This window comes from Drosophila willistoni (genome assembly GCF_018902025.1).
Source record: "Drosophila willistoni isolate 14030-0811.24 chromosome XL unlocalized genomic scaffold, UCI_dwil_1.1 Seg142, whole genome shotgun sequence".
Taxonomy (NCBI): domain Eukaryota; kingdom Metazoa; phylum Arthropoda; class Insecta; order Diptera; family Drosophilidae; genus Drosophila; species Drosophila willistoni.
Window position 1 is genome coordinate 7,684,312 of NW_025814053.1, and position 14,068 is coordinate 7,698,379.

The following is a 14,068-nucleotide window of genomic DNA, read 5'->3' on the forward strand; positions in this document are numbered from 1 at the left end:
TAGTTAATGCTAGGGTTAAGGATTAGCTGCTTAGTATATTCTTAATTAGGCAAAATCATGAATTAGTTGACCATTAATTGTTAGGTCAGGTTTTTGGCCCACCTAGTTGCCCATTGAGCTGTCTGTATTCATTGATAAAATTTGTTTTGTTTTAAATATGAGCCCCACCCACCCACACACACACACACACACACACACACACACACAAACATATGTATATGTAACTGCATCGATAACCATAACTGGGTGGCTTAGCTTAAGCCAAGGTGAGCCACATTTTGCTTTGCCACTCGCCACCACCACCAAAACCACCGCTTGCAACCGCTTGGTGGGATATTTGTGGTTCAGTGCACTTCACCCAAGTCAATTGGCAGCTGTCCAGGAATGGAGCCAAAGACACAAAACCCAAACACTGACCAAATGAAGTTAGCCGCATTTTTTTGTAAATGGACAAGGAGGTGGGGCTCTAGAGATGTAGAGATGCTGAGATGCAGAGATGCAGATACAGATACAGATTCCGACAACGACTTCAATATATATATAGACATGGTATGGGCGGCAATTGTTTAACTGGCAACCGGTTAGTCCGATGCGATACAATGCGATGCGATGCAATTGCGATTGCTATTCGTAATTAAAAAGCGCAATCGAAATCTAAGGCTAGGCTAGATGGAGCGAGGCGAGTCGAATCGGTGAGGTTAGGTGAGGTGAGGTGAGGCAAGGCTGGAGAGACTGGAGGCCATGATGGCGGGTGCTCATCATTGTCGTCTGTAATCGTGTGGGATTCGACGGCACTTGTCGACGATTTCCTGTCATTAGTTTTGCTGCCAGAGAGCGGGAGAGAGATGTCAAGGTTGTTTGGCAAGCCCAGCAGCAAACATCTATGTATGTATGAGATACAATTGTATCTTTCTCTCACACATCATCTCTCCTACTCCCTCTCTCTCTCTCTCTCTCTATCTTTCTATCGATGTGGCTAACAACGATGCAATTAAGGCTATGCGTTAAACGCGTCTTTCAAATGCAATGCAAAAGCCAGTTATTATCCAAGTCAAGCCATGGCAAGAGAAGAAAAAGTTGCAGCTGCAATTGCATTTCATTTCGCTTCACTTTCTTCGGAGCAGCCCCAACAGCAATTCGGAAGGAGAAAGAGGAGGTGCAGAAGAAGAAGAAGAGGGGGGCGGGTGGACCACAGCTAGGCCCCGGGTTGGGGGGGGGTACATACAGGTGGTGGGCAGAGCAAAAACCGGCACCTTTTCAGGCACCAAAAAAAAAAACCAAACAAAACATTGCAATGTGGAAAATGTGCACACGCTCTAACAAATTTATGAGCAGCAGCACTTGGATGTGGAGTTGTTGGCTGGTTGGTTGGTTGGCTTGCTGGCTGGTTGCAACACCCGGACAACCCCACAACCCAAAACCCGATCTTGCCAGCCTGTGACAGGTTGTGAGCTGTGCCGTTTGTGCCTCGCAACTGCTGGTCAGCCCCAGACCGAGACAGAGAGATGAAAATATTGGAGAGGTGGAGCAGATGGAGATGGGGATACATATATATATATATATATACGTCTGTGTATATATAGACGGGAGCAGCGTGAGAGACACTTGACTTAGTTGCGTGACTGAATTGATAGCAAACGATAAAACAGACAGAGAGACAGAGAGAGAGAGAGAGAGAGAGATAGACTTATATATAGTTGGAAAAACCTCACCGAGCAACATACACAGATAAAAGACGACGGACTTCATTCAAAGACAGAGAGCTAATTGAACATTTTATTAAAAGCTGCCCCAAAGGCAATACACCAAAAACTAAACAACAACAACAACACTTCAAATCAAACAAATTATGAATGATCATATGTGGGCGAAGAAAAAACAAAAAGGCCCAAAAGAAAACCCCGTGGATATCCAATCCATAATTGGATTCAATATAATATATGTTTTTATAGCTGCATTCACACACTTGCTCAGAGTCGTAGTTTATATTGAAATGGAAATTTATTCACTATAACAAATTTGTCAACAATTTTTCACTTTCTAATTACTTTTTGCTATAGGGTTAATCGAAAGGAGTTATTCAATCAAACGAACAGATTTTGAAATGCTTTATACTAAGGTTTTGTCTAAGGTTCTTATAAATATAACAAATACAAGGAATTCGGAAAATTATCAAGCAAGAATTTCTTGTAGTACACATACATTTGCTCCCAAAAGTATGCAATAAGCTGTGCAAGAATATGCTTTTTGAAACATATGAAGAAGTTTCCGAATATACATATGAAAAGGGATAACTTTGTCACAAATAATGAATAATGTTTCAGCCTATTGAAGCGGACTCTAGACCTCAGCCTAGACCAGTGCCAGATTCATTCAGCGCGGGGCCTGTTTCAATTCGAAAATCCAAATTATTAGCTTTTGGAGTTATAATGCAAATTGGAAGATAACTTAAAATGGGCTTTTTTCAATATTTGTATAAAACATTTTCTGACAATTTGCCATTTTTGTCAGACTGTATTTTCCCCAATTTCTAACCGATTTTAAAAAGTTATATATCAATTAAATCAGAATTTACTATAGTTTAAAATTGCATTAGGCACTTTGATATATTTGAAAAAATTAATTTTCATTCAACTTTTGAAAAAAGGCATAATGTTTTGTAAAAATTTAGTTCTCGACATTTGAATGCAAATTGAAAGAGATTATTCTAACTTGAAAATAAAGACATGAATTTTTCAAAAATTGGAATTAGAATTAGAATTTCATGAAATTAGAGCTTCATGAAATTAAGGTTTTTTTGGAATAATTTTCTGTTCTTTGGCGAATTTCGTCTCTTTTGAAAATATAACTTAATAAGTAGCATGATTCGCATTTCAATTATAAATTTCAATTTATAAGTATTGAAATGAGATAATGAGACTAGCGAAAATCGTTTAAAATTTAACAAAGTTACAGTTAAGCAAAGTTAAGAATTCTTAAAAATTTTAATAAATTTTAATAAATGAATAAACAACTTATCAATAATAAAAAATTTCCTTAGGACCCTAGAATCCGGCACTGCCTTTGCCTACATATGTATGTATGTATCTGCCTAGATTTCGACCTTCTTGAAGTGGATTAAACCTCGAATTGAGATGGCTCAAAATCAATCAATACTTTAAATTGGGAAAACAAGATTTCTTTACAAGATTTTAGATGATGCGTTGAGATGACAATAAGGAAAGGTACAAATGTCCCTCCTTTTTGGCACTTCTTCTTGACCAACTTTTCAAGTTGTTTTGCATTTTGTTAATAGAGACACAAAGAAAATGAAACGTTTTTTTTTTTAAGCCAAATATGCCAGGATTGCCATAAATATGTGTTGTTGTTGTTCTTTTTTGTCTTGTTTTTGTTGTTCCACTTTATTCGATTGTGTCTTTTATAGTGCAAGTTGGCAGGGTCCACTCCATCATTCACTCACTTACCGAGCAATTGATTTGATTGAGCTGCAAATTGAGATTGAGATTCGAGTCCATTGAAAGACCATTGAGCAACTGAGGCATAATTGAATCAGTGTGGACTTTTGTCGAGCAGCTCATGCAACTGTCAATTCAACTTAAAACCGCTAATGTAATGTGAACTGCATTACATGGGCAGGGCGAGGTTCATTTGTTGCAGTTGCAGTTGCAGCAGCAGCAGCTGCAATTGACCCAATTCTTTACTCTGTTTTTTTTTTCTGCTTCTTTTTTGCGTTGTCTTTTTTTTTTGCGTCGTTTTTTATTGTTGTTTGTGAGTGACTTAGTCTCTTCTCCTAGTTTTGCCGCCGCTGGCATTGATTGAAGTCTAATTAAAGTAAAAGACATGCAAAAAAAAAGCAAAAAAAAAAGGGCCAAGCTAACGGTTCTAGTAGTAAGTACATTGAAGTTATGTGGAGCAGCAGCCTCTGGGCCTCTGGGCCTTGTGCTGCATTTTCCAATGTTGCTGAGATTGGGGATCGGGGCTAAAGGCGTGCCAAGAGATTTGCCGAGGCGATGGAGAAGGAGGAGTTTTGAGAAGGCACAAAAAAAAAAAAAAACAAAACCAACAAGAACAACAAAAGAAAGAAAGATGAAAAGAAAAAGTAAAGCGAGTGGTACATAGGTAGATAGACTGGAGGCTGGAGTTGAATCTCAAACTGAAGCTGGAGCAGCATCGTGAAATAATAGAAATCTTTTTGTTTCTTTCTTTCTTGCTTTCCTCTTTCTCCTCCTTTCGTTTCGCTTCTTTTATATTGTGAGAGCTTGACGCAGAAGGAGAGTGTGGAGAGCCAATGATCATAACTATCATTACGCTGATCATATGGTTTTATTGTCGAATTTTTGCCATCACGAAAACTTGTTTCTTGTTGTTATTATTATTTACCTTCTCTCTCCATCTCTCTCTTTCTTTCTTCCTCACTATCTCTCTGTGCTTTTTCGTTAATTTCGGAATGAGTTTGTGCCACTTTTTTGAAAATGGTAAAAACAGAATTCCCTCAAAACGGGGTCACCAAAAAAAAAAAAAAATCAGGTCTTAACCGACACGTGAAACGTTATTTCAATTTGCAATAAGCACTTTACACACAAATCGCTAAACGCCCCCACCCAACCCAACCCACCCATCCCGCGCCCCTACACAAATTTTCTATGTTAAGGTTGAGGTTATCAAACCTCACTCAAACGTGCCATAAGTAGACAAAACGACACAAATATCAGACCAGACCACAAACAAAAAAAAAACCAAAAAAATTGACAACAGAACATGGCCAAGTGCCCAAGTGAATGGGTGGCAATTGGTGGTTATGCCCTCGAACTTGGCTATCATCCCCACCAACCAGCCAGTCAACCAACCAACCATAACACCCACAAATGGCACGATCATATCAGTACAAGTCAAAATAGAATTTATGGTATTTTATGTACATTATCGAGTGATTCTTTATTTGGTTTTGTTTTTCTTTCTTTCTTTTTTTTTTGTAGTCTGTTGTTGTCGTTTTTGATAAGCGGAAACGCTACTAAGTGGCCCAAAAAGGCCAAAATGGTTGGTGCTTGTGATAGTTTAGAACAGGCCTTAAGTGATTTAGATATTGGATCAGTGATGGGTATCACATGTGAAGTGAGGGAATCGTACACACATACAAACATATGTACATATGTATAGATTGAAACGACAACAAAAACAATTTGACTGGCTTAATTAGTAATAAATTGGGGAATTTTGTTAGTAGTGGTGATTAATAAATAACACAGGTGGCAGAAAGTTTCCACTATCTTAATATAGAATACGAAGGGAACTTTGAAGAGGGGCTGGGGGGGGAGCTTCTTGTAATTAAAAGAAGCCACTCCCTAGAAAAAGCAAATAAAAGAATGTCTTACGTTAATAGAGGGGTGGGGGTTGACAGAGGGGGGCACACCCATTGAGTTGTCTCTAGAATGGGAAATGAGTGTGGTATGGTTGCGGGGGCTCAATGACCATTTTCGATGCGTGGCAAAGAGATGGGTAGATTATGATGATGATGATGATGATGATGATGTCATGGGAGCAGTGGGGCAGGGTTAGAGCTAGAGGTGTTGGTGTCTCTTATGTCTAATGTCTAGGTGAGGCTTCCTTGTTAGCGCCATTAACCAAATCGATGGAAGACCAAAAATGGTCACGCATGAGCCCAAGACACTCCTGGAACTGGAACTGGAAGTGTGTTCACTTTTGTGTTGGTTTTCAATTTGCTTGCAAGGAGCGTTCAATCATTTGGAATGCGTGTGGAAGTCACAAATGCACGAAGGTCGAAGCTCAGAATCAGAAAACAATTTTTGCGCAATTTTCAGTTAAGCGAAGCGTCGCAGTTAGCAGCAGCAGCAGCAGCAGCCAAGAGACATCAGACTTTTGGTAGGCTTTATGCAACGCACTTGGCTTTAAGTTTTAGTTCAGTTTGCCCAACTGGCGCGACAAGTGAAGATACCAAGTAAATCGTATCGTAAAACGTCAAAAAGATACAGATACAGATACATAAACATAAGTAGTTGGAAGACGACGATCTGGTACGTACACACACAAAAGCACACACACATCCACACGCATCGATGCATGCTGCAGTTTTTCCTTTCACCAGCCAACACATGGCGCCAGCTGCTCCAAAAGTTAATGTTGTTGTTGTTTTTGCATTCCCTGATAAGATAAAAGAGCAAAATAAGAGAATTACGCTTTTAGCGAGAGCAACAATCAGAGAGTGACTATCATTAGACAAAACTACCAGAGAGAGAGGGAGAGAGAGAGCGAAAAAGAGTTTACCGTTGCTTTATCAGTGTGAGTGTGTGCCTGTGCCTGTGCGTGTGTGTTGTGTTCTGTATTGTGCATATTTTGCGGGTTTTTTTTTTGTTTGTGTTTTTTTTTTTTTTTTTCAGTTTTGTTAACGTCGTCGTTGCCAGCGCCTCGTAAGCTCGCTTCAGCGGGCTCCATAACTACCTCTCCCCGAACGTGGCCATCAATTGCCACCCCACCCCACCCTAATTCACCTCACCGACCCTCTTAAAATTAAAATTAAAACAAAAAAAAAAAAATAGTGAACCGTGAAGGAGAGACAAAGATAGAGAGCGACAAACAAACAGCCCAGTTAGTACGCAGTTCTAAGCCCTTTCAAGTGTATATGTGTACATACATATGTGTGTGTGTGTGTGTGCGCGAGTGTGTTACAATTTGTTTTTTTCTTGTGTTTAGTTTTTTTTATTTAATAACAACAACGTGCAATTTGTTAAACAATCAATGGCAAAACCAGTGAAATATTGCAATAAAATAATAAGAGAAACAAAAACAAAAACATGCCAAAAGAAAGCAACCAAATGATGGTGTGACCCTCAAAACTAACGTCACGTAGTCGTTAAATATCTTGACAGATAGACAGATAGACAGACAGACAATTGACACCATGACAATTTTTCAATTCGTTGCGATGTATGTACATACATACATACATACATATGTATACTCTTGATACCCTTTAGTACTAATAGAGTATGTACCTTGATTTTGTCAAGAACCTTTACATGGGGTCACTTGCCCTTGCCCTTGCCCTTGCCCATGACCTTTTAACACTTTTAACTAAATGTTTATTAACGTTAAAATTGTCTTAAACTTTAACAAAATTTCCTCAAATCGTTCTATTTATGTATAAGTTGTATAAGTCCATTAATGGACTACCCCTTCTACCCCTACCGCTAATTCCTTCTTAGATGGGAATTTTTGAGCTTTTCTTTGACCTACGTGTGTACATACCCTCCCTCCCTACCACCCCATTCTATGCTCCCCAAAAAAAATCTATTCAAGGAATTTGCATTTTTAGAATAATAGACTTAAATATAATTTAACTCCGATGGACTAGAGCGAGATCACGAAAAATCGAAAATCAATTACTTAAAATTTGATATAAGTACATATCCTAATGTTTCTTAATAAATCCAAGATAATGAATGTAATCATGGTTATCTGAGAAAAGGAAACAAACTCAATATCATCCCGAATAGTAAGGGTGTCCGGTGAGCCCATGTAACCGGAGTCCAACTGTGTTCACAGATATGGAAATAGACTGTTAGTCGAATAATGTTTAATAGTTAAAATGCTTTCTCTAAATTTAATTCATTACAGATTTAGCTCGTGTTAAAATTCCCTACGAATCTAAAAAAAATAACAACATTATTAAGCTTAAAATTCACTTTTAATCTATAATCTATGTTAAATCAGCCTAAAAGAATACTCCCGGGGGAATCAAACAAGTCTATATTAGAAATGGTATAAGATTTCTGTTATATATTTCAAGTGTGAAGATTATTTCAATGAAATGCAATAATGGAAATGTAGGGAAATACATGTGAGTAGTTGGTCTATTTGACTCTTGGTCAAGTGACTCAAAGTGACTACATATACATACATACATAAGTAGTTAGTATGTTTATACTAGTACAAGTACATGTGGCATAGATAAGGATACACGCAACTAGAGAGTATTTGGGATTAGTCATCCCTCTTTGTTTGTGTGTGCGTTTGTGTGTAGGGAGACAGTCGCCAATACAAGTTCCAGTTGATAAGTAAGCAGTACTATTAGCTAACAAATACATATACTGTGGGTAATTATCATCCTTGGGCCATGACACTTTAGAAAGATTTCCACAAGTGTTTTGTGTCGTGTTGTTTATCAATCTATGCATATGTATATGTATGTATGTGTCTATATTGTTTATAACATTCTGAAGACAAAATTTGCATAGTTGGCTAACTAGTTAGGGAGATGTCTCTACTCTGGCAATAAAAAAGAAACAAGAAAAAAACAAAGACAATAACAACAAACAATGAACAGAGAGCGTCAATAAAAATTCCCTCACGTCGCATCCAAGTGATATCATCGCCGTCTCAATCGGTGGAAATATCTAACCTCAGTCGAAGGCAATTGCCAATGCCAATGTCAGCGCGTCACCTGCCATTTGATTGCAATATCATCACCCTCTGATTACATATGTACAATATATAATATATATGTATATTCAATTTATATAAATATATCCATGATTAAATTCATTGAATATGACAAATAACCAACACAAAATCCCTAAATACCCAATAAATAACGATTAATCATCACATTGCCTCACTGTGATTTCTTTTTTCCCTCTTCCTTCTCATCCTCTTCTTTTCACCCTCCCTCTACTATATATTCTGCGGTCTTCGAGTTGTTTGTACTTTTGATTTGCATTATTTAAAGGCGCCTCCGAAATTGGGTTTGTTGTCATAACATAATAATTATATAGGCATACAATTCAAATATACATACATATATAACGGTCTAGAAAGTTGCCAAAATTGTGTGTTAACGGTTAAATTACCGAACATTGGAACAATAAACTCTAACTGTATATATGTATGTATATTTTGGATATAATTAAATAGACTTTCAGTCGCTAATTATTGTTTCATGTTATTCCTTAAAAGGTCATCGCATGTGCCCAATTGGTCATAGGGCCAATATATGTATATAATGGAATTCCAGTCATAGTTCCTTGACTTTTCCAGATCTATAATGATAAATGTGATTAAGTGTGTCGTTTTTGGCTGATTTCAATTCAAGCCTTACAGCTGGCAATCATCTGATTTTTACCTTTTAAGAGCTTCTGTTATTCCTGGCAATAACTGTTATTACACAACTTTCTGAATTAGTCCTCAGGCCCAAACCTATCAATCTGGCCGTGAGTGTATGTAATATGATAAGAGCGATGCCAAAGCCTTTAAAATATCCTTATTGATCAAGTAATGACAAATTTAATGCGAATTAATGCCAAAAACCATAATAAAAATGATAAATTTGGATATGATATAGATCGTCTGCAAATTAGAGAATTAATATTTTGAATTTATTTGAATTTTTATGTGAGATTTCATAAATCAAGTTGATATTTAGAATACTGGTCCATTAGTTTAGAGAATTTAATACATTTTCATGGGTTCTAAGTTGATAATTTGAAGTCAAATTCAATTGCGAATTGTAGAAATTAAGATTTGCCTATAAAAATTTAGTTCTTAGCGAAATTAAAACTTAAATTTAACTTAAATATTTAGCTTTTTGACTAAAAATATTAAATTAACTGATTTATTAGCTACTTCTATTTACTATTTGTAATCTAATTACCTTCTGTGTCCCAATTAGCCCTCGAATCTCTTTTGAATTATTTTAAAAGCTTTTAGATCTCTTCCTTTTGAATATTAATCTGAAACGAGTGTTTTACGATTAGAATCTCCTTAAAAGTTTTCTTATTATCCGAGACTAAGAACCTATAGGATAAGTTCCTATAATAATAAGTTCCTTGGAAAAATAAAAAAAGAAGCGTTCTTTGAGTATTCTCTCTCGGACTGACACTGCACTAAATGGCAAATTTTCTTCAATTTTAAATACTTTTAATTTGTTATAAACTTCTTAAACTTCTTAACTAGTTAAATACATACATATGTATATATATGTATGTAAATAAGATATTTTTATGCACAGTCTTTTCGAAAACTAATTAACTGAAACAACTTGTTACCATTTTGGCCAGTAATTGTTAACGCAGCTGTATTACCAAGATTTGAAAATATGTATCCATAATTGTTATTGTCTTTCTTGACAGCTGTATCCGATCTTGTCTAATGCAATATTTGTATGCAATTAAATGTCTAACAATCGGTAACAATTTCTCAGTAAATTGTAATTAAAAAACCGAATCAATTTCATTCCAAAGCCCCCCCATACATACATACATATATGTAAGTAAGCCAACTAAGTGTGTGTATGTGTGTGTGTCTATGTCCGATCTTATGTTGATCATTGGATCAACATTTCAATTACTCGACAATTTCATTTTCTATATCACAATCTGAACACATTCTAAGCTATTTACAATGCCACTTTCAAATTCCAATTTCAAATTTAGCTGATAATACATCTAAGGTTAATGAATGAGCAACTTTTTTTTTTATATTTATTTTGCTTGTTGTGTTTCTCTTTTTGTGAGGTTATAAAGATACTACAAATGGTTGTATACACATACATATGTATATACATAGTTATTTACTATATACTTAGTACTATGAACATCTTTTTTCCATTTTTGATAACCAAACAAAACCAAAATACAAAACAATAAAACATTTCAAGTTCACAAGCAGAAAAGGTGGGAAGGGTGAAAAGGAGGCGGAGAGGGGTTAGAAAGGTTTGCCTGTGTGGTCAGGGGCCAACTCTCACATTTAATGTTGGCCAGCAATTATAATGGCAGTAAAAATATTTAATAATAGGAATAATAACATGTTTATGGAACGTGATGATTCTCAACGTTGTCGCCGTCGCCGTCGACCTACGATAGCTAAGGAATGTTTCTTACTCAGTTTTTCATTTCTAGTTTCAAGTTGGTGACTATTAAACAAAAGCGCTAAATCAGCCAAGTTAAATAAAAAAAAACACACACACACACAAAAAATAGACAAAAAATCAAACAAAACAAAAAAAAAAAAACCAAACTGATAAGCAAAAACAAGTTATTGTTAAAATGACATGCTAACGAACAAGTTAATACCCTATATAGCCCATCATTTGATATCGGGAAATCTCGAAAAGGGGTTCTCAAACACATTTATATTTTGATTAAGTTTTAGAATTTTAAACTAGTTGAAGTAAATTCAATGTGAATTAAAAAAAAAAATTTTAAGTAAGATTGATAAAAATAAAACCAAATGTTTTTTTTTTTTATGGAGTTTTTCTCCATTTTTAATAGAATACCTATAGAAAGAAGGGAAAATTTAATTTTTGACACATTCGAGTCTCTAAAATCTCTATTTTATGGAAAGATTTTTCAAACATTAAGTAGTTTTTTGCTAGAAAACGCGAATTGGAGATAGAAATTTTCGAAAATTGGTGTTTTTCTTTCTATATCTATAAGTATATAAAAATGGACATCCTTATGTAGATTTTGGAGAATGAAACCTGTAATTTTCGGGGTAAAAATGATCTTGAATATCGAAATTTAAGAAGTTTTAGAAGTTTACTCTTCTTCCCTAATTTTCCCTTTTCTATTTTCCTCATTTCCTCCCCCGAGGATCCGCCACTGACATAGAGAGACGTATATTTCAGTTAGTCCAACTTAGCTTCGACGATCTTTAAGCATAGAGAATAGATTTTGATCTTTAGTGAAAAAGTGTGAGTCAGTGACTAAAATTTAATTATACCGACTTAATTGTCAAGCTAATTAGTGCAAAAGCTTTGAAAAATGCCAATCGATTAGGTTCAAGTAGCTAATCTATGTCACTCCCTGTCCCTGATGTATTTGCAATCCCCCCTTCAGGTGAGCACGTGTCTAATTGTTGTTGTTTGTTAGTTAGTTAGTTAGTTATTGCAATTGTGCCTAATTTGCATGGCCAATGAGAAGACAAATCACACATCAAGGTATAGAATTACATATATACATACATAGATACAACTTCAGTGCCGGATTAGCCTCGTAACAGGAGTAGCAACTGCCACAGGTCCCTCACTTATTGAAGACAATTCTGAACAGAAGAACATTCCATACAATTCGCTGAACTCAAAAACTTGTAACTTTGTTGAATTTTGAACAATTTTCAAAAGTCATGTCTTTAATTTTTTTTTTTTATTAGAAGGTAAACTTTTAATTTGCATTAAGACCTCAAACAATCAAAAATTTGCAAACACTGCCAAAAAAAATCGTGATATTTTTGAGAAATCGAATCGAAATTTATAGTTTCCAATTTCTCAATGTTTTGTTATCACTTTAAAGTTCATTAAAACACACTTAGACATAGAAAAATGTTTTCTAAATCGATTGGAATTTCCAATTCCAATATATAGCATGATAAAAACAAGAAGTTTGACCAAAAAATATTAAAAAAGTTAACTAAAACGTTAAATTTGTTTGCAAAACTTGCCTTTAGTTTTGACTTCTCATTAATTAATTTTGAAAGTAAATTATTAACTTTTTTTAAAACATTGTATTTCGTAGTTAAGAGAAAGAATTGGCCACAATAGGCCCCACTTTGGCTTAATCCGGCACTGATCACCTTGCTTTCCCCCCTTTGCCACAGCGCCCCACATTCTGTCGATCGAATAGAAGTTTGCCCTCGTCTTGCTGTAATATAATTTTTGTTATTTGTTATTTATTTTTTTTTTTTATTGTTGTACTTGTGTGCATTGTGTGCAAATTAGAAGCACGCGACAAAAAATGCGCGCCCCAAAAATCGCTTCAGCCGTCGACGATCACGTCATTTCTTAGCGATTCCAATTTCGATTTACGTTGGCTTTAGCCTGCTTTATCACCTCGAGAAGCTTATCGCCGTCAGCAGCAGCTGCGGGTGTCTGTGTCTATGTGTGTGTCTACGTGTGTGTGTGTGTGTGTGTGTGTACATCTGTGTGAGCCGACAATTGGCAGTAAGCCCAAAAGCAAATAGCTACAAAATTTAACAGCCTAATTGATAAGGCAAAAACCAACAAAAGAAATGAATAGAAAACTGATTAAGACATTCTTATCCATAACAAAACAGAAATGCTCTCTAAGAAATTACCTATAAATGGTTAGATTTTCATATTCGAATAGTTTTTGAATATGTTATTCTCGTTTTTTGGGTGAAATTTCTTTGTTTTCTTTTTATTTCAATCATTTCTTTAAAAAGAAAACTCAAATTCAAACTCAATACGGATTTCGATCACTTTTAAACCAAAATGAATACATAATTTACTTTTCTTATTTTCAAATGTTTCTTAATTATCTCCTATTAAAGATAAATTATTACAAAATATTGTATTCTATCTAAGATTTGGAAGTCAAAAGTGAATAAAAATCAAATCAATTTGTAATTTATTCCACAATTTATCACATTGTCAATTTATTTATTAATGTGACCTTATGTAAAATCGATTATACCCAGTAGTAGAATTTGAATTGTGCTACATTTAGCCATGAGCCGACGATAAGACTTGCCGTGCCACATAAGGAATGCGTCTATGTACATAAATATATGCTCCATAACCATCATCATCATCATCGTCGTTAGCCTTCTTGCCAAACGTAACTACCATACCATACCATACCATACCATACATACAAACATATATACATATATATCAGTCAGTTATCTCTTATCATATTTCTTGATAAGATGGCTTTCGGGCAAATTCTGAAGCGTCTTGGTTTTGTAATCAGCATTCGGAATGCTTTTCATTTGCAGATTTCGCACCGAGCAGCACGCCATTTTTTTTGTGTGTGTGTGAGGAATATGCTCCGTAAAGTGGGAAATATTACGAAATCCAGAGCCAACTGATTTGAAGGAAGAAACCAATTCAAAACTGTTTTCGAGGACAAAGAATAACAGAATCCATTTGAAGATATTAAACAGGCAACAAGCGAGTGCAAGTGTAAGATCGAGTGAACAGCGAGAAACAGAGAGAGAGAGAGAAAGAGTTTTTCCAATAGCCACGCCCCAAAAGCAGCATGAGCAGCATGAAGGGCGGCTTTTCCACAATCAATCGTTGGTTTGGCCGCAAGAAGGG

General features: G+C 35.6%; 1 protein-coding gene across 3 annotated transcripts in view; it reads left to right on the top strand.

The window, feature by feature from the left end:
* The window catches only part of LOC6644548 (flocculation protein FLO11), a 31,750-nt gene that overhangs the window by 13,274 nt on the left and 4,408 nt on the right, over window positions 1-14,068 (top strand). The window contains exons 1-2 of one of the 3 annotated variants that reach the window (XM_002067350.4): window positions 6,413-6,603; window positions 13,747-14,067. In XM_002067350.4, coding sequence (XP_002067386.1) covers window positions 14,010-14,067 — 58 coding nt within the window. In that variant the 5' untranslated portion in view covers window positions 6,413-6,603; window positions 13,747-14,009. Of the gene's footprint in view, window positions 1-6,412; window positions 6,604-13,570; window positions 13,587-13,746; window position 14,068 lie in introns of those variants that run through there. The other 2 variants (XM_047011656.1, XM_023177101.2) reach the window with 2 other exon arrangements.